Raw genomic sequence first — 17,181 nt, 5'->3', positions numbered from 1 at the left:
GCGGCAGCGCGAGGGGGTTGCGCGAGAAGCGGGCAGCAGCGATTGGCCTGAGATAAGCGGCGACAAGAGCGAGCAGCACGCGTCGACGCGGTGGTGGAGGGCAGCTGGACGGCAGCTGGACGGCAGTCCGGTGACTGATGACTGCACACCCAGCCAGTCGACGTCAGGCCGGCGCCCGCCGCGTCCCCACCGCGCGCACATCGAGGATCGCGGCAGACCCCACAAAAGGGGCGGCCCAGAGCTGAAGGTGGTGGAAGCGGGCCGGCGCGACCAAGCAGCAGCACCAAGCAGCACCAAGGCCAACTCCCACTGCGGCGGGCCTGGCAGCACCCGAGCTCACACCACCCACCACCCACCACCCACCGGGCACCCATCACCCACCACCTCCTCCACCACGGTGCGCGTTTCATCTCGCCGCCCCTCCCCTCCGTCGGGACGCGTGCTGCTGCCCCGGCGACCCCAAGCCCCGAGCCCGCCGCCCGCTGCCCGCCGCCCGGCGTCCCGCCTCCCGGACTGGCCCGCGCCCGTCCCGAGTCGCAGCTGCAGGAGAGAGCTCAGGCTTCACCACCGCCGGGTGCGGCCAGCGCCATGTCGCATGTCGCGCTGCTCTCCTGCCCGCGCCGGCATGCTGGCGGCAGCGCGAAGGCGTGAAGGGAGAGGCTCAAATCTCCAGCAGATCTGCGATCGGCACGGCACCGTGGCACGCCAGCGAGCTCCCCGATGTCGCTCTCAGCACTCAACACCAGCCCAGCATCGCAGAAGTGGAGCGTTCCTCGCAAGCGCCCGCCGTTCTGGAACCAGTGCTGCCGCCCGCCGCGTTCCTCACCGCTTCCCCGACATTAGCCCTACACTGCCTGTGGGGATTACATAAGTTGCAGGGCACGGGAGCACGCGCTGTCCTTGCTGAACAAACGCCCAACACGCCCCACCGCTCCCACTGCACATTTCACAAAACCCTTGTGCAACCCCGGGACGTCCTACCTCTCGGCCTCTGCGTCGAGGCACACACCGCCCAAGGGCCCCGGAAACGCTCAGAAACACAGCAGCGCCAGCACCCGCCTCGCCGCGCAATAATCAAGCCTGCCACCCTGCCTGCCGCAACCCGCGACGTCTGCCCTGCTCCGCCCGCCCCTGGCCGCGCCCCAGCATTGCGGCCTCGACTGTACGCTTCTGCGCCGACGAGCGAGCCCGCAGGACGAGTCGCACACAGCCGTGTTCTTCGCGCACGCCCTTGGGCATCGCTCGCCAGCGTCTTCACCGGTACCTGGGAGATCCCCCTGAGATGGAGGCGCCCTCTCTCCACAATCTCACTCCACGGTGCCTGATTCATATTTCGCAGGACATGCTGCTCTGCCCGCCCGCCCGCTTCCCCGGAGCACGGGTAATGGTACACGTATAGGCTTCGAGGCGGCGCTGGCGTGACCGGTCAGAGCGCCATGGCCACCCGTGAAAAAAAAAAATTGTACAACACTTCCCCGATCACTACTCTGCTCGCACGCCTGCGCGTATGCGGCATCTGAAGGGCCTTCCCCGGGCCGTGCGGCGGGAACGCTGTCGATGTGGCGCCGGTGATGCTGCTTCCAGAAGTCTCGGCTTGCCTCGGAGGACTTTCTCACTGCTCACAGCTGGTCGAGCGACGACGCATTGCCCGGGCCTAGCCCTCTCGCTGCTCCATTCTTTTTATGTTTTCTCCTATGCTCGGCGCCCCTCTCTGTGCGCTGGTCCGGAATTTTCGACGCCATGCGCCCTTTGAATATCGTCATCTCTCCACAAACACGTCAGTGGGAGCTTCGCGTGCTTCTAGCCAGACTCCCTCAGGGACCGCAACGGAGGCGCAGAGCCCATGCATCACGTAATTGCTGTCAGCACACCACACATCGTAGGCCCGCGTCCGTGTACGACCGACTCGATGTCGGACAGATCGATCGTCGAGTCTGGACCGTCGCCGGCCACGACATCTTGCGGGGGATTCGATGGCCCTGCGTTCAGCCCTGCCTGAGCATCCGCATGTACCTTGGTGGATCGCTTCCTGCGCTGTAGCGTTCCTCGACATGGCGCACCCGTGCCTCGCTGCACCATGGTGTGTCCCTTTCTCTTACACACCGCAATCTCAGTCTCTTTTGATCTTCCCCTCGTAAGTCGTAGATTAGCGTCCTCTGGTCGGATTCGACTTGATCCACGTCTCTGGCACGCTAGTAGTCCGTCGTGCGTGGAGCGTCTCGCACGAAGGACGCCAGCCCTCGAGGCGCGCAAAGCAATAGCGCTACCCTGAGAATACAGTAGAGACTGCGGCCACGACATCAACGCCCAATCGCGGATACTAGGGATGCCACGCGCTCCCAGCATGAGTCAGCCGCCCGTCCACGTGCGGCAAGCTCTGGAGCAAAGGTGCTCAGATGCGCGCGATCGTGCTTTGATGCTCCAGAGGCTAGCACTCGCTCCCGCAGGATCCATAGAGATCTGCCCTGCTAGCTGCAGTGACAGCCGACCCAGCAACGGAGGAGCAGTGGGACAAAACAAGCTGCGTGTCTTTGGAGCCCACAGTGCTGCTTGAGTATGTAGGATTCGGCGACGGCAAGACGCCGAGTTCGGTGCACGGGGTCTGCACCACGGCGTCGCAGCCCGTTCCGTCCCTTGTCGGGACAAATTACGCGTGTCGTGCCTGTTCCTGCTTCGGACCCGATATGCCGTTATCTTGCAGACCTGCGCTCCTCTGGACCCTGGAAGCGAAATGTGGGCACGCTAAGGCGGATACTCCCGATGGAACGGCGAATATACTGCAAAAGCCATAGCCAAGTACGCTTCCCGTTCCCAATAAAACCCCTTATCTTGACGGCGCAGGTGTTTGATGATCTCACATGGCCAGTAGATGTCCAAGAAACGAGCATGCTCGGCCTAACGGAGCCATATCCTTTGCTATTCCGATTAGGGGACGGCATGCTCCTCTTTCGTTTCCGTGCCCCCTACGTATATCTACGTCAATATGAGCGTCTAACTTGATGTCCCCACTTTTGTAATTGCACGCGAATCCGTTTCAGAATCATCAATACTGAGCCAGCTTAGCAACGAGGCTACGCTCCCTCTCACATGTTCTCAACAACGAAAAGTTGAAATGCACATACCTACTCATCTCCAGCTTTGAGCGGAGACTGGTCTATGCATTCAGGGATTTCTTGGCCGAGTTCAGCATCTGGGGTTTGTGGTATTCTGCACTGTGCCGAAAATGCCTTATCAGTGATAGTAGTAGTGACGTACGAGACTGCCAGTGTTTTGATAAGGCCAGCTGGGACCGTCGGCGCTAACGCAGAGGCGGACGAATGTGAGCCCGCAATATGTCGTTGCCTGGCGCTCCTCCATCCCGTCATTCCATCACAACTGTGGGACCATCATGGAGGCGACATCCGTTTCGGCTCTCCACCGGGAGTCGTGATAAACGGCGCGTCGACTATATTCTTAGCTCCATCCCGGCGTCTCATATTGCTCCTTTCACACGACTAGGTACAGACTTGCTACGAAAAAGTGATCGGACCCTTTTCCTTGGACTCGCGGCCGTGGGCTCCGTTTGAGGTCAAGACGATCTTGAAAGCTCACCCGTCAATTCGTTTCTTCGATCTGGCATCTACGTGAATCATTTTGTTACACATTCGAAGCATGCGTCGAATGCGGTGTCGGAGATGTCGCAGAAAGACCCCGCTCTCTTTAGCCAAGGGTTCCCTAGACCACCGGCAAGGAAGTCGAAGGAGATTAATGCTGGCTTGACAACTAGATCGTTACCACTGCGAATCTGGTGTCGCATGGCTGCGAACTGACACTGTGACAGGAATATGCACGTGTCCAGACGGCTCCCTGATGCAAGCCTAGGTTGCATAGATATAAGTTTTCTCCGGCACATGTAGTTCTGAATTCAATGTCTTGTGGGTGAATTCATCTGAGCTGGGGAGCAAGGTCTGGATCGGGTCATCCTACGCATAGCAATACCCCGATCTGTCTGTTAGTATGTGTGAATCTTCGGATGAGATGCTATGTGTTAACAGACAATTTCTTTGTAGTAGCAACTAGTGGTAAGAACTTGGGTATTTCTCTTGTGTGGGCTTCCTTTGCTTTGACCATAAGCTGCTTTCCACATGCGGAGCTAGCTACAAGAACTGTAATGACTATACGCGAAAGCGCCATATAAGAGCACACAGGTATCAATTGGAATTCATCTCCGTTCAGCCAGCGCCTCCTCGGTTTTCAGCGCTATGTATGTCTCGCCCAGCCGAGAATGACGATATTAACAAGATTTTTATTTTTTTGGGAGCTTAAAGGCCCTGTTCTCCATATTCTTAAGTACCATATGAATGGTGCTCTGGCCGTATCTGCATATCTCTGACTGCGAAAGTTGCAGTAAGGTATGCTCAGCTGCCACTGGCTTCCCTGTAGAAGGAGATGCTCTTGCCGGCACCAGCAACGGCAAACATTTCAGCGCGGTGAGTCTTTGGCAACCACTTGACCGACCACAATGTCTTATCTGACTCAGAATGGGTAGCCACGCACGTCTTGGTCTCTATCGACCATATTTTGGCCTTCCCATCGAAAGACCTACACAAAATCGTGAGTTCATGCTGCAACAAACGAATCTTGAAAAAGACCCACCCAGTGAGCAAGTATTCGCCCGTGTCATTCCAGTCAAGACTCATGATCCAGGCAGCATGGCCTGAGAGGTTTGCCACCTGCTCTCCTGAGCTGACATCGTACAATGCGATTGTTCGAGCATCACCAGCAGCAGCCAATAGCTTGCATCCCGGGGAGAAGGCCAGGGCCCTAATTGGCTTGATCAGACCTGTGACGTAGTCAGCAACGTGCCATTGACATTTCGAACATCATCGTTAGCACACCAGGTAGCGAATGCAGCAGGCGACCAGTCTCGTTGTTGAAGACATATATGCTTCCGTTCTCGTGGCCAGACGCAGTGAAGCGGCCGTCGACGCTCTGTGAGTATCCAGTCAGCACACAAGAAAGGAACGGCACATAGGGCAACCCAAGGCGTACGAGGTGGATGCAGTTTCCGAAGCTACCCTTTGTCTCGAATTCTCTGATCTTTTCTCTCGAGGACGTCTGCCAAACATTGATGCGTCCGTCATGCGTTGTGCTTGCAAGATACGTGCCGTCCTCACTTAGCGAGATGGCCCAGACTTCGCCAGCTTTGCTTCCGTCTATGTTCAAGCCGTGTCAGCGTACGCACAAGAGGGCCCAGGGAGGTGTTGGAAGGAGAGCACAAACCCACAATAGAGCCCTCGGCCGTCCAGCTGCCATCTTCAGCCAAGGCCCAGAGCTTCACCTCACCACCAAACCCAGCGCTTGCAGCCTTTTGGCCATTTGCAGAGGTTGCTATGTGGTGGCAGCCGATTTTATGTGCGTCTTGTATGGTTTGAGTCAGCGGGAACTCGGGCTCGGTGGTGGAATAGACGCGGATGCTCGAGGAGCCAGAGGCGGACAGCAGGCCAGTTTTGGTGGGAGCAATGGCAAAGATGTCGGTAGGATGGGCTGCGAGAGGTTAGCGCTGGGAGATGCTAGGTGCGGCGAGGAAGACGGTACCGTCGTCGACCGTGTGGAGGGTGAGGTATTGTTTCGACTGCAGGGGAGTCGGTCAGTTCGCATGGTTCCAGAGCAGAGAGGACGGGACACACCATGACTGCGGGAGTCGTGTGCACGGGTGGGTGGTCACAGTAGCGGGGTGTCTCGCGTATGGCGGGAGACGCGTTTTGAGCTCGACGATGTCATAGCGGGGAGCACGAAACGTGACGCTCTTGCCCTCTCGCCCTCTCGCACACCCGCGCCGCGGCATCGGCGCATTCACTTGTCCAATTGCTCATGATGACTCTCAATACACATAGCTGTACAAAAATCTCGGTGCGCACTGGCAAACTCCGCCAGACGTGATTTTCTTACGCGTGCAAACGCGCGGGATATCCCAAAACACCAGCCCAATGCCATCAGCGCCGTCAATGCCATCCCAGCCCTTGCAGCAGATCCACTCTCCTTCGGCATGGAATGCCTCATTCCTTCGAGACATAGTCCTCGTTGCCCTTCAACCAGTGCTGGATCGCTGCGATTACGGTCAGCCTCCCGGCCCGCCATTGTCAGAGTATGGTACGTACACTGCACACAGTAGGGGCACAGGATGTGAGCGCGCTTGGGCCTGCCGCAGCCAGGGCACTTGACAACCTCAGTGACGTCCTTCAATGCCTTACCGGCCATCTGCCTGTGCCGCTTCTTCATGTGCGATGTCTTCTTCTTGGGCACGGCGCGCAGTATCGACTCCCAGATGCCCGACAGGAGCCCCGAAACGCCGGCAATGGCAGCGACGGCCGGGACAGGCAGACGCAGCGAGAGCGGCAGGAGCGGGCGCTGCTGCAGGCGGCGGAGCAGCGGCAGCGAGCGGGACGGGGCGCTGGCGGCAGGCGCGAGGGCGGCCAGCGGGCTGGCGGCGATGGAGCGGAGGGCGGCCATGGCTACGCGCGACGGTGAAGAGCGCGGGCGCGAGGCGGGTTGCGGGCAGCTCAGATGGCGATGGTCGGGGCGTGAGTGAACTTTTGGCGGCGCAGATGGCCATGGCCAGCGATTGGTCGGGCACGTGCGCGGCATCCCTGCGCGGCCGTCGCCCGACACGTCTGCCCCTTTCCCTCTCGCGCCTGCCCACGCAGCGACCCTTTAGGCGTCTCCATACTCCACGGTCCCTCAGCCTTCAATTCTCACCCGCCGCCCACCCCAACGTCGTTCGTTACCCTCTCCCGCTCTTCGCAGCCCGCCGCAAGCCCTCGCCGAGGCCCCCCCGCAAAAAATGGCCGCCTCTCCCCAGACCCAGCAAGCTCCCTCCATTTTCCCCAAGAGCCATGTCGGCTTCGACAGCATCACCCACCAGATCGAGAAGAAGCTGTTGAAGCGCGGCTTCCAGTTCAACGTCATCTGCGTCGGTACGCCGCGCCGCTCCCAGCGCCCCCGGTATGCGCTTCGCTGACTCTTGCTCCGCAGGCCAGACGGGTCTTGGCAAATCGACCCTGATCAACACCATCTTCGCCTCGCACCTTATCGACAGCAAGGGTCGCCTGGCTCCCGAAGAGCCCGTCCGCAGCACCACCGAGATCCAGGCCGTTTCCCACGTCATCGAGGAAAACGGTGTGCGACTGCGCCTAAACATCGTCGACACTCCCGGCTACGGTGACCTGATCAACAACGACCGCTGCTGGGACCCCATTGTCAAGTACATCAAGGACCAGCACTCGGCCTATCTCCGCAAGGAGTTGACCGCGCAGCGCGAGCGCTACCTCCAGGACACGCGCATTCACTGTTGCCTGTTTTTCATCCAGCCCTCCGGCCACGCCCTCAAGCCCATTGACATTGTCGTGCTCAAGAAGCTGAGCGAATTCGTGAACGTCGTCCCGGTTATTGCCAAGAGCGACTCCCTCACCCTCGAGGAGCGCGCCGAGTTCAAGGCCAGGATCAAGGAGGAGTTCGCTTTCCACAACCTTAAGATGTACCCCTACGACAACGAGGAGGACGATACGGAAGAGGTTGCCCTGAAGGACACCATCAAGGTTCGCATAGGAATGCTCAACTGGGGCTGCGATTACTGATCTGCGATCCAGGAACAAATCCCCTTCGCCGTTGTTGGGTCTGAGAAGACCATTGTTGTTGGCGGCCAACAGGTTCGCGGCCGCCAGAACCGCTGGGGTGTTATCAACGGTGGGTGGCAGCAATTGACGCCGAAGAGAATTTTGTGCTAACCAGCAACAGTCGAGGACGAGACCCACTGCGAATTTGTTGCCCTGCGCGACTTCCTCACCCGCACCCACTTGCAGGACCTGATTGAGACGACGTCCCAGATCCACTACGAGTCTTTCCGTGCGAAGCAGCTGCTTGCGCTCAAGGAGTCTAGCGCTGTTGGCCACGGCGGTGGCTCAAGGCCCATCTCTCCTGCTGCCGACAGGGAGCTGAGCAGGAATTCGCAGAGGATGACCATGAACGGCTACTAAGCGGATTTACCTGGAGTTGTGCGCTTCGGCAAGGTTCGAGAGAGGGGTTCACTCGGCCTGTGCAGGGCCTAGGAGTCCTGGGAAAGAGCAAGTCGACTCTTTAGAGGCGATAAAGGGGGCTAGACGAGCATGATTGATACCAACGCGTGCCAGCGGGGCCGCTTCCTTTGACACAGTTCTCATTTTCACATTGGGGTTGGCGGATGGGAGCAGCGATTTGCTGGCTCTCAGACCTTCCACAGTAAGACACCAACGTGTCTGGACCTTCTCTTCAAATTTTCTACCTCTGCATGCCTTATTTTGCCCCTCCTAGCCTTTTAGTAGCAACCCTGTTTCAGGGTGGAAATTTTTCTTGTAGTCAAAAGCAGCTAAGCGTTTCCTTTCCCAGCTGCGGGTATGTAATAATCATCTTTCGTCGCTGAGGAGCATGTTTGATGCACGCTGAATTCCCCGTATGACGGTCCCGAGCTCGTAGATCCCACGCCCTCGTGGATATCAAATCGCATGTCTAAACGCACGACCCATGCTCACGACTCGGCTGGTCCGACAATGAAGTCTCTCACCTCCTTGTATGCCTTGTCCAGGTCGTCGTTCACGACCACCTTTTCGTGGATCGCGCCCGTCTCCGCAAATTCCATCTCGACCCGCGCCTGATCCAGCCTCTTTTGGATCGCATCCTCGGTATCGGTACCCCTCCCCCTCAACCGCTGCTCCAACACTTCCACGCTCGGCGGCGCCAGGAACAGAAACTTGGGCCGCGCAAACGGCAGCCTGTCCTCCTTGGAGAGACGATCCACCTGCTTCACACCCTCGAGCTCGATGTCGAGGATGCACACGCGGCCCTCCTTGGCAAGGTCGGCGACGGCGGCGAACGAGGTGCCGTAGCGGTTGCCACCGAAAATGGCGTTCTCGACGAACTTGCTGTCGGCGATCATGGTCTCGAATTCCTCGCGTGTCGTGAAGTGGTACTCGCGACCATCCTGCTCGCCGGGGCGCGGTGCGCGGGTGGTGTCTGCGGGTGTTCCAAAATCGGGAGCTTGTTAGAAAAAAGCGGCAGTTCCAAATCTTCACGCCGGGCTTCTCGCGAAGGACGACGTATTTGTGTGCAAGCTGGACGTACGTGACACGGAAAACCCGAAGCGGCCAGGGAACTCGGCGAAGAGGCGCTTGAGGATGGTGCTCTTGCCCGCGCCGCTGGGGCCGGAGATGATGACGGGGCGCGTGTCAAACGCTGGCTTGGACTGCTGCGACATCTCGCTGGAGGAACGTGCGTATGAGAAGCTCGAGATCGACGTCGTGACGAAGGATTGGCGCTGCGCAGGATTGTGCTGGAGTACTGGCTGTTGTCGACCGGGGAGAATGGCGGTCAGACGACTCGATAATGCCGGCGGAGCAACGAAGGTTTCGCGGACACGAATCGGGGCGAGCAAAGTGACGAAGCAGCGCATAACACCGTTGAAGGGGCTTCGAGGGAGGGGGGAAGGACGAGAGGGAGGAGGCGCTAGTGGGGTGCGTGGCGGCGTGTGCAGGCGGTGAGCAACATGTCCCTGAGCCAAAGACGCTGGAGCCTGTCTGCATGTGGGGTTACCCGGGCCCCCCCAAAAAAAAATAAAGGAAAAAGTGGGAAGCCAAGCGGACACTACAGACGTCAGACCAAACCATCAATTGCCATTGCTGCAATCATCCACGTCCAGTGGTGATCTGCGAGGTGGGGGAGATCGTCAAGAAACGAGAGCCTAAAGCATACATCTTCATATCAAGGACACTCCGTTGGCCACAAATGTATTCTGTTCGCGCCTAGGGGCCGTCTCATCATCTTCGATTGCGTCTATCTATCACCATTTTATCTGCCCCAGCTGCATCAAGAAGACTGCACGCCTTGTTTGTTCAATGGCAGTCGCATGTGCTTCGCTTCAGACTACCTCCAACCTCGCTGCATGCTGCCATCATGGATTAACTTTCTTTCCCTGCCCTTTCCCTTGTTTGAATGAAGCACGAAACTCCTCAAACACCGTGCAATGAGCATGCTCCGAATAAGAGGCCGATTCGCCTCTTCATATTGGCCCATCGCCTTTTAGAAGAAAAAGAAGCACAAATATACCCTGTCTGCGTGCGACGCTCGCCTGGCAGACCAGCAATTCCGTATATGGCTATCGCCCAAGTGGTTAACATGCCCTGCATCGTGACACTCGCGGAGCCGACTGTTCATCTACCGCTTCTTGCTGCCGGGACGCGGCTTGCACTCTTCAGCCTGGACGGGGTGCAGCATGATCTTGGTCGGAATGCTCTGGTTGTTGTGCGCATAGCCCTTGCTCCAGTCGTATGAAACCGCATAGGCGAAGATGCTGCCGCTCGCGTTGAAAGCAGTCGAGGTAATGGGGCCACCGACCCCAGGGTAGCCCTTGAGACGGTGTTTGGCATCCTTATCCCAGAAGTGGAAGGTGCCGTCACTGCCAGCTGTGCTGAAGGTTCCATGCTGCGGGTGAAAGGAGATGGCATTGACCGAGAAGACCTTGGCGATATCGCGCGACGTATCATCGGTAACGCGGTGGCACTTGAAAGAGAAATTTGAGCTGTTCATGTCGTCAGAAGACGTCTCACTCCATCTTGACGATACAAGGCTTTCGCCAGGGTTCTACTGCTGAGAGTTGGAAGAGAACCTTGTCCGTCTGCAAATATACGTGTTCCCCTAGGGGACGGTGGAAGGAGGTGAAAGGTCCTTGTACTTACGAAGCATCCTTCTCCTCGACATACTGAATGGCACACCTGCCCTCAATACTGCCCACCGCAAAGCCGGTCGCGTCGGAGAAGCAGCTGACGACCCTCGTCTGCCACTTGAGTGGGCTTTGCATGGTCTTATAGAAGGTATTGGGGTTGTCGATGTTGATGATGTCGATGTACCGATCGGCAGTGCCGACGACCAGCAGCTTGTCCTTGACATCCATGGTATAAACGCGCTCCTGGGCACTGACGCTGATGACAGGCTGCACGTTGCTCGCGCGGATGTCCCAGTATTTGATCGACTTGTCCCATGAGCCAGTAACGAGCACGTTGTGGTTGGAGATGTTGGTTGCTTTGATGCTGCGAATCGGCTGGTCATGCTGCGCGATCACAACGGGTGTAGGGTTCGCGCCGAGATCGACCCTCTTAGCAGTCTTATCAGCGCCAGCACCAATGATACTGGATCCGTCCTGTGAACGCATGGTCAGCTGAATCGTAGCTGGCGGCGACAGACGCCGAAAAGGCTTGGAAGCGTGCGCGTACCATAGCCCAGGCGCAACACAGCGCAGGCGCGTCGAACTTGAACGAAGTTGCGGGATTGCTCTGGCCATTGTTGTCAATCTGCCAGACGTAGACGGAGCCGTCCCAGGATGAGGCGGCAAGAATATCCTGGGTCGGCGAGAAGGCGATTTCGCTGATTGAATCACTAGGCGGAGAGTTGATCGGGAGGTCCTTGGACGTATCGCCCTGAGTAGGGTTCGAGGCGGAGCTCGTGGAGCCTGCACCGAATAGGCCAGCCATGTTTAACGTTGGCAAGGTATAGTCGGGAATATGGTCGCGACGCGGTCGAGCTTTTGCAGGCGGCGACGTGCAGGGCGCGCGTTCCAGCCAAATCAGATGGGTCCCACGACGAGTAACAGGGCGGACGGCTGGCAAGGGAGTCAATGGCGCGCGGAGAGGGAGCGGTGGCCGAAGGCGGCCCTTTTTCTTTGCGGGCGGGAGGCAGCTTTGTTGGAGGCACCGGCGGGCGCAGGCAGCTTCGCGTCAAGAGCTGCCTCGCGCCTGCCGCATGAGTCTAGGTGTTGCTCGCCGGCCCGACTATTCTTCCGCCCGCCGCCTGCCCAAAATTTCGCGCCGAAGCGCTACAGCTTCTTCTCCTCCAACCCCTCGTCCAAAGAATCGCAGTCGAAGCTCACGCACGGAGACGTCCTTTCAGGGTGCTCTCGCTCCACACAAAGCTTTGGGAGAAAGTCCCCGGACAACCCCGAGTAGGGGAGTCCGCGTCAACGCGCCGCCATAGCAGCTGCGCCGTCTCTTAGCCGTTCCCGGATCTCCTGCACGCCCTGCTCCGATTGCACCCGGCTGCTCCCTCTCTGTACCACCCGAGCCCCAGGCTGCTCACCACGGATGAAGATACGAGTCCGAGTAGCGCAAGGCTCGGGCTGTTGCGGGTTGGGTTGAAGCTGGGGAGTTGCTGGGAGACCGTGCAGGCATCCGCGGCCGCTGGCTTGCCAGTAGCGGCGTCGAGGTTCATTCGTCGAGAAGATAGTCATGCGATTGCCTTCCACGTTCGTTGTGGACCGGAGGTAACTCGATGGGGCTTATTCTTGGTGCGAGGGGTTCACAATCACTTTTTTTCACGAGTCTGCAAATTGCTGACATCAGGCCCTTGTGCCTGCTTGGGCTCGGTCGAACGAGCCAGACTCATCAAGCGTGTTCATATGATGATTCCTACAATAGAGTCAAGCACTGATGCGCTCCCGCAGACCCTACGTGGTGACGGGTTGCGCCTGATGCGAAACTTGTAGTAAACTGATGAACACATCGCTTCTGTTAGATAGCATACCCCTAAGAAAAATGAATTACTCCTGAGCAAGTTTGCTACCCATATCTCAAGCCTGGAAAGTCATGAAATGAACAACCCCTCCCTCCCAAACAAGAGCTTGGCATGCGATGCTCCGTGCAAAGAAAGCGCCAGATATGCATGTAAACGCCACCCGTACCGTTACTACCAGAGTTACATCAATAGAGGGACTCGCATGTGGAACCACGACACTTCTAACTCTCGCTCATCTTGGCCCTCTTAGTATCTGCACCATCGGCTTGTCCGTCTCCAGGGACATTTGTCATGTCTGCTAATGCGGGTCTTCCCTGCGCCTCTGCTGGCCGCTTCATGACAGGTGGTTTGTATGATTGGCGATTGGCATGGGGACTGGGCGCAGCGTTGGGCATGCCTACCCGCCTGTTCATGTCCATTTGGGGATTGACAAAATTGGCCCTCGCTCCTGGCGCAGAGGGAGTACTGCTACGGACGGGGCCACTGGTGTTTCCGTTCGTTCCACTTTGATTGCCGGCTTGTGTGATAACCATCCTCTTGACTGGGGCAGAAGTGTTGTGATCGACTCCGCTTGTGCGCCGTAGGGATGGTGACTCGACATGCGGATCGAAAGCTGGCGGCGGCTGAGCCGGCGCCCTATTTGCAGCTTCTGCCTTTAAAAGAAGCTCGGCAGCACGACCCGTAACAAAGCGGACAGGGGTATCATGTGAAGAATGTTGTTGTGCCTGCGCTTGATTGGACGAGTCAGGTCCCACTTCGGAGGTGGCAGGGTTAGTCAAGCTGTCCTTACAATTTGACTGTGCCACATGAACTAGCGACGGCGCTGCCACGGGCTGGTCGGTTCTGCCGGGCGGTAACGTATTAGGATTGGATGTTTGGATGCGTTGCATCGTGCTTTCTTCCCGAGAAGCCACACTCGTGCGGTTTGTATCCATGGCCTTCCCTGTTGCGGATGGTATCCGCTGAGGTCCAGATGATACGCCGTTCGTGGGCCGTACTGAGGGCATAGACTGCGTGCGAAAAACGGGTTGATGCTGTGCAGCGCCATGCTGATCAGGCTTTGTTCCCGCGTTCACCAGCATACTCTCATACGCCGAGTCGTCCTTACTGTCATCCCGGTCAAAGTCTACGCCTTCAAACAGATTGCCGCCAAACTCATCCTCGAGCTCGGTTCCGTTCGACACAGTCTTCTGGATGCTAGGCTGCCTTTGCAACTTGTGGTCCATATCTGCAGATGGCGTCACTTCTGTCGTTGCAGTCGGTGCAAAGTCGGCGTGACGGTGTAGGCTGTCTGGTTTCCACTTCGTCGGGGCGACTTTCATTTTTGAAATTCTACTTTCGTAGTTTTTGTCGTAAAGACAGTTTCCGAGAACGTTTCCAAATGTCCGCAACGCGCGTTTCAGCGCATCGGTGGCGGCTTCTTTCTTCGCTTTCTCGAAGGCGGCTGCTTTGCCTGAACAGTTCTCAATGTGGCCATAGCCGATATCCTGGGTTCGGGTCAGCACTGAATGGTACAGCATAGAGCTCACGGAGCTTCAAACCTCGTGGTAAGTGCCATCCTTCAAGGTAACCCGGATGATGACACTCAGACCCAGGCTCACCTTGCCGGAGCTCTGACTCTGGTCAACCTGCGAAGAAGGCATACGTTAATCCACAAAATCGGTAGCCTAGGCACATGCGAGTCTTGAGTGCGCTTACAAAATCGATTGTTGTGTCTCGTATAGAGCTACTCCAGCCGCTAAACCCGAAGACCTCGTTGGCTAAGTTGATGGCCTTCTCGGCGGGAAGGTAATAGAGAGTGCGACCACTGGGCCCCTTGCGCGACGATATGAACTCAGGCCCGAGCTGTTTGTCGAGACGGCTTTGGAGCGTTGCGAGCTCCTGTGCCGTCCATGCAGAAAGGCGCGGTTTCTCGTCTTCAAAAGGGTTCGCGATGCCGCGATGCTGGTCGCCTGGTCTGGAAGTCGCAGAATGGTGTTAGCGTGAATATGAATGAGACAGGCCGGTAGAAGCGCACCGAGGCATTTTCGTCGTTGAGCGGGTGAGGACCACTAGGACATGGCGTGTCGAGGTGGCGGATGTTGTCGGCGGGCGAGGTTGACGCGTTCGGGTGTCGACTAGGCGGCAGACGCGTAGCGCGACCCTCGGCGACGCCAGGTACGCAGTCACGTGCGCCACCCACTTGGTACATCCGAACATGGCAGGTCACCAACTGTAGGCATCCCGCAGCTAGGAAAAGTATGTATTATTCAAAAATCGACGCCACATCAACACCAGCCCATGCTCTACATATACAAGGAAGAAGAAGCAGTCTCTTCACCTCCGTTGCTTTTCCGAATCGCTCTCGTCGTCGCTGTCCACGAGCCCGAAGGCCTCACTATCAGCGTTGCTGTTATTGTGGCCACGCTTGCCCCTGCCAGACTCGCTTCCTTCCGAACTGACAGAGCCAACAAGCTCGTGCTCTTCGTACGCTGATTCCATGTCCCGCTCGGTGTTGCTCCTGCTCCTGAAACCTTCGAGGCCCATGCCTCTACTCATGATGGAACTGCCGTTGTCTTTCGCCCAAGGGAATATACTTTGGTATCCAGCCTTGCGCCGACGATCGCGCCAGACTAGATAGCCGCCGACGCATGCCAAGCTGGCGACAACCACGAGTGCGACTTCGCCGGACTTGTAGTACGCCTTCCAGGTCGCATCCTCCAAGGCCTGTTCCTGCTCTTCTTCGGCAGCAGTCGAATTGGGATGGCTCCCAACGCTCGTCAAGGGACCCTTCTCGCCGTCAATCTTGGAGTCGACAGGCTTTCCACCAATACTAGAGAGATCGACATTCATAAAACGGTCAAGCATATCGCGGGTGCGACGGGGATAATCGAAAGGAACCATGTGGCTGCTGTTGAAGAACTTCACATATGTGAGGTTGCGGGCTTCCTGGTAGACACCAGCAGCGTCGCCCTCGAAGGTCCAGTCCCGACGTGGGGCAATCTCTCCAGGGCTGATCTCGAAGCCCTTTCCGCCGTTGAAGAACATGTTGTTGATAAGATCCTCCGTACCCAAGTGATTGCAGATGAGATCCCTGTCTCCGGAGAAGAGGAGGATGGGAATTTCCTTCAGCAAGTCTGGAAGAAGGTCAATCGAAGGCTTGGAGTTGCGAGCCTTGAAGTTGAGGGATACAGATCCCGAACACTCTTGCCAGCCGGTACGCTTGGCAGCGTCGATGTGGATCGCTTGCTTGACGTCCTCGCGACGAAGATATGGCGTGAGTTGCACCAAGTCCGGTGGCCAGTTCATGCCACAGGCCTCGTTGGTGTCTCTCAGACGGATGTCATACATGTTAAGGCATTGGTGCTCCCTGTCGTTGGACCGATCCTGGGTGACACTTAAAAGAGTCGAAAGGATTTCTTCGCAATCGCCAACGTCCACGTGCCCCGCACCGCCGGCATCCAAAGTCTTGACGCACACTGACTGAGCGGCCTCCACCTTCTTGGCTGCCTCGGAGCCAGATCTTAACAAATCGTTCTTGTAGGCGTAAGGGAGGTATGACAGATACTGATCCACAGGAGAAATCCAGCCGTTGCCGATGAGGAGTCCCCTGAGCTGCCACTTCTCCTTGGCGTCTTTGTTGCGCTCCATCATGGCTTTGGCGATGTAGGGAATGTGTTGGCCAGCATACGACTCTCCCGCTATGTAGATCTGCCACAGTAGTTAGCCCGTGCACCTGTCTGAAGATGGGCAAGATCCATACATCATCGTACATGAACTGGGGAAACATTGCAAACCATCTTTCCAGAAAGATGACAAACTGGCTTGCCATTTGGTCCAGTTCAGACAGGTAGCTATCCGTGTCCACGTAGCTGAAGCCGGTTCCGACCGGGTTGTCAACAAACAGAAGATTTGCGAACTCGTCCCATGAGCCGTTGTTGTATACCAAATTCTGGTCCGGCGTTACCCTGTATGGCCCAATCTCCATCATGGCACCATCCATGGAGCTACATCCCGGGCCTCCGTTCAGCCAAATGACGGTGCGCTGCCTGTTCGCAATGTGTCTGTTTTGATAGTGCCAGAAGAACAAGTTGCCGTGATGCTCGGAGTTCACTTCGACGTGTCTGTCTCATCTTTAGCCTTGCGAAGAGGGCGCGCAGCCACGGCAGGGAGGAGGGCATTTACCCTGCATGCATCTTCAGCAGCGGGCCGGGGGGCGCGCCTGGAAGCGAGTGCACGAAATAATCAGCGGCCGTTTTCTCCTGGTCGGCAGCCCAGGCGACAGGCAGCCAGGCGGCCGAGGCCAGGAGGCCGTAGGCGAGCGCGCGCATGGGGGCACCGGCGCGCGACCGCGAAAGCAAATCCAGCGGACTGAGCATGTGGGGGACGGCGGCGCAGGTGCGAGAGGGGAGACAGGTGTCGCGAGTTGGAGCGGACAGGCCGCGCGTGCTATTTCACCTGGGTGTCGGACCGGGCCAGGGCGGCGGAGGGAGACGGCGGCGCGAACGGGCAGCCAACCAATGCTTCGAAGGCAGCACGGAGGGCCAGTCAAGGTCCAGAAGCAGCGCGGAACAGAGCTGCTGCACGCCAGGCGCAGGTCCGGGAACTGTGGGCGGAGCTGGCTATTGG

General features: G+C 57.7%; 6 protein-coding genes across 6 annotated transcripts; 1 reads left to right on the top strand and 5 right to left on the bottom strand.

Moving 5' to 3' along the window:
• Positions 1-4,397: 4,397 nt before the first annotated feature.
• BKCO1_1300022 (wd domain-containing protein) lies at positions 4,398-5,672 on the bottom strand (the record flags this gene model as incomplete). The annotated part of the gene is made up of 7 exons (XM_020270902.1): positions 4,398-4,581; positions 4,636-4,822; positions 4,878-4,971; positions 5,032-5,195; positions 5,263-5,526; positions 5,578-5,614; positions 5,670-5,672. 7 exons carry the CDS (start codon positions 5,670-5,672, stop codon positions 4,398-4,400), a joined length of 933 nt encoding a protein of 310 aa, XP_020132336.1.
• Positions 5,673-6,038: 366 nt separating this feature from the next.
• On the bottom strand, positions 6,039-6,492 carry BKCO1_1300021 (ribosomal l32p family protein; the record flags this gene model as incomplete). The annotated part of the gene is made up of 2 exons (XM_020270901.1): positions 6,039-6,088; positions 6,141-6,492. The coding sequence occupies 2 exons, from the start codon at positions 6,490-6,492 to the stop codon at positions 6,039-6,041; spliced, it is 402 nt and encodes a 133-aa protein (XP_020132333.1).
• A 331-nt stretch (positions 6,493-6,823) lies between these two features.
• Positions 6,824-8,015, top strand: BKCO1_1300020 (cell division control protein 10; the record flags this gene model as incomplete). Its single annotated transcript, XM_020270900.1, has 4 exons — positions 6,824-6,956; positions 7,015-7,577; positions 7,629-7,725; positions 7,777-8,015. 4 exons carry the CDS (start codon positions 6,824-6,826, stop codon positions 8,013-8,015), a joined length of 1,032 nt encoding a protein of 343 aa, XP_020132334.1.
• A 527-nt stretch (positions 8,016-8,542) lies between these two features.
• On the bottom strand, positions 8,543-9,463 carry BKCO1_1300019 (guanylate kinase; the record flags this gene model as incomplete). Its single annotated transcript, XM_020270898.1, has 2 exons — positions 8,543-9,027; positions 9,136-9,463. 2 exons carry the CDS (start codon positions 9,461-9,463, stop codon positions 8,543-8,545), a joined length of 813 nt encoding a protein of 270 aa, XP_020132413.1.
• A 761-nt stretch (positions 9,464-10,224) lies between these two features.
• BKCO1_1300018 (poly + rna export protein) lies at positions 10,225-11,537 on the bottom strand (the record flags this gene model as incomplete). Its single annotated transcript, XM_020270897.1, has 3 exons — positions 10,225-10,588; positions 10,746-11,206; positions 11,280-11,537. The coding sequence occupies 3 exons, from the start codon at positions 11,535-11,537 to the stop codon at positions 10,225-10,227; spliced, it is 1,083 nt and encodes a 360-aa protein (XP_020132412.1).
• A 1,257-nt stretch (positions 11,538-12,794) lies between these two features.
• BKCO1_1300017 (pheromone processing carboxypeptidase kex1) lies at positions 12,795-16,931 on the bottom strand (the record flags this gene model as incomplete). Its single annotated transcript, XM_020270895.1, has 6 exons — positions 12,795-14,060; positions 14,115-14,201; positions 14,272-14,530; positions 14,894-16,263; positions 16,316-16,676; positions 16,738-16,931. The coding sequence occupies 6 exons, from the start codon at positions 16,929-16,931 to the stop codon at positions 12,795-12,797; spliced, it is 3,537 nt and encodes a 1,178-aa protein (XP_020132411.1).
• Positions 16,932-17,181: the final 250 nt, after the last annotated feature.

The sequence above is a fragment of the Diplodia corticola genome (assembly GCF_001883845.1).
Source record: "Diplodia corticola strain CBS 112549 chromosome Unknown scaffold13, whole genome shotgun sequence".
NCBI classification, from domain to species: domain Eukaryota; kingdom Fungi; phylum Ascomycota; class Dothideomycetes; order Botryosphaeriales; family Botryosphaeriaceae; genus Diplodia; species Diplodia corticola.
Note: the sequence above shows the minus strand (reverse complement) of the source record. Positions and strands in the feature narration are given on the sequence as shown.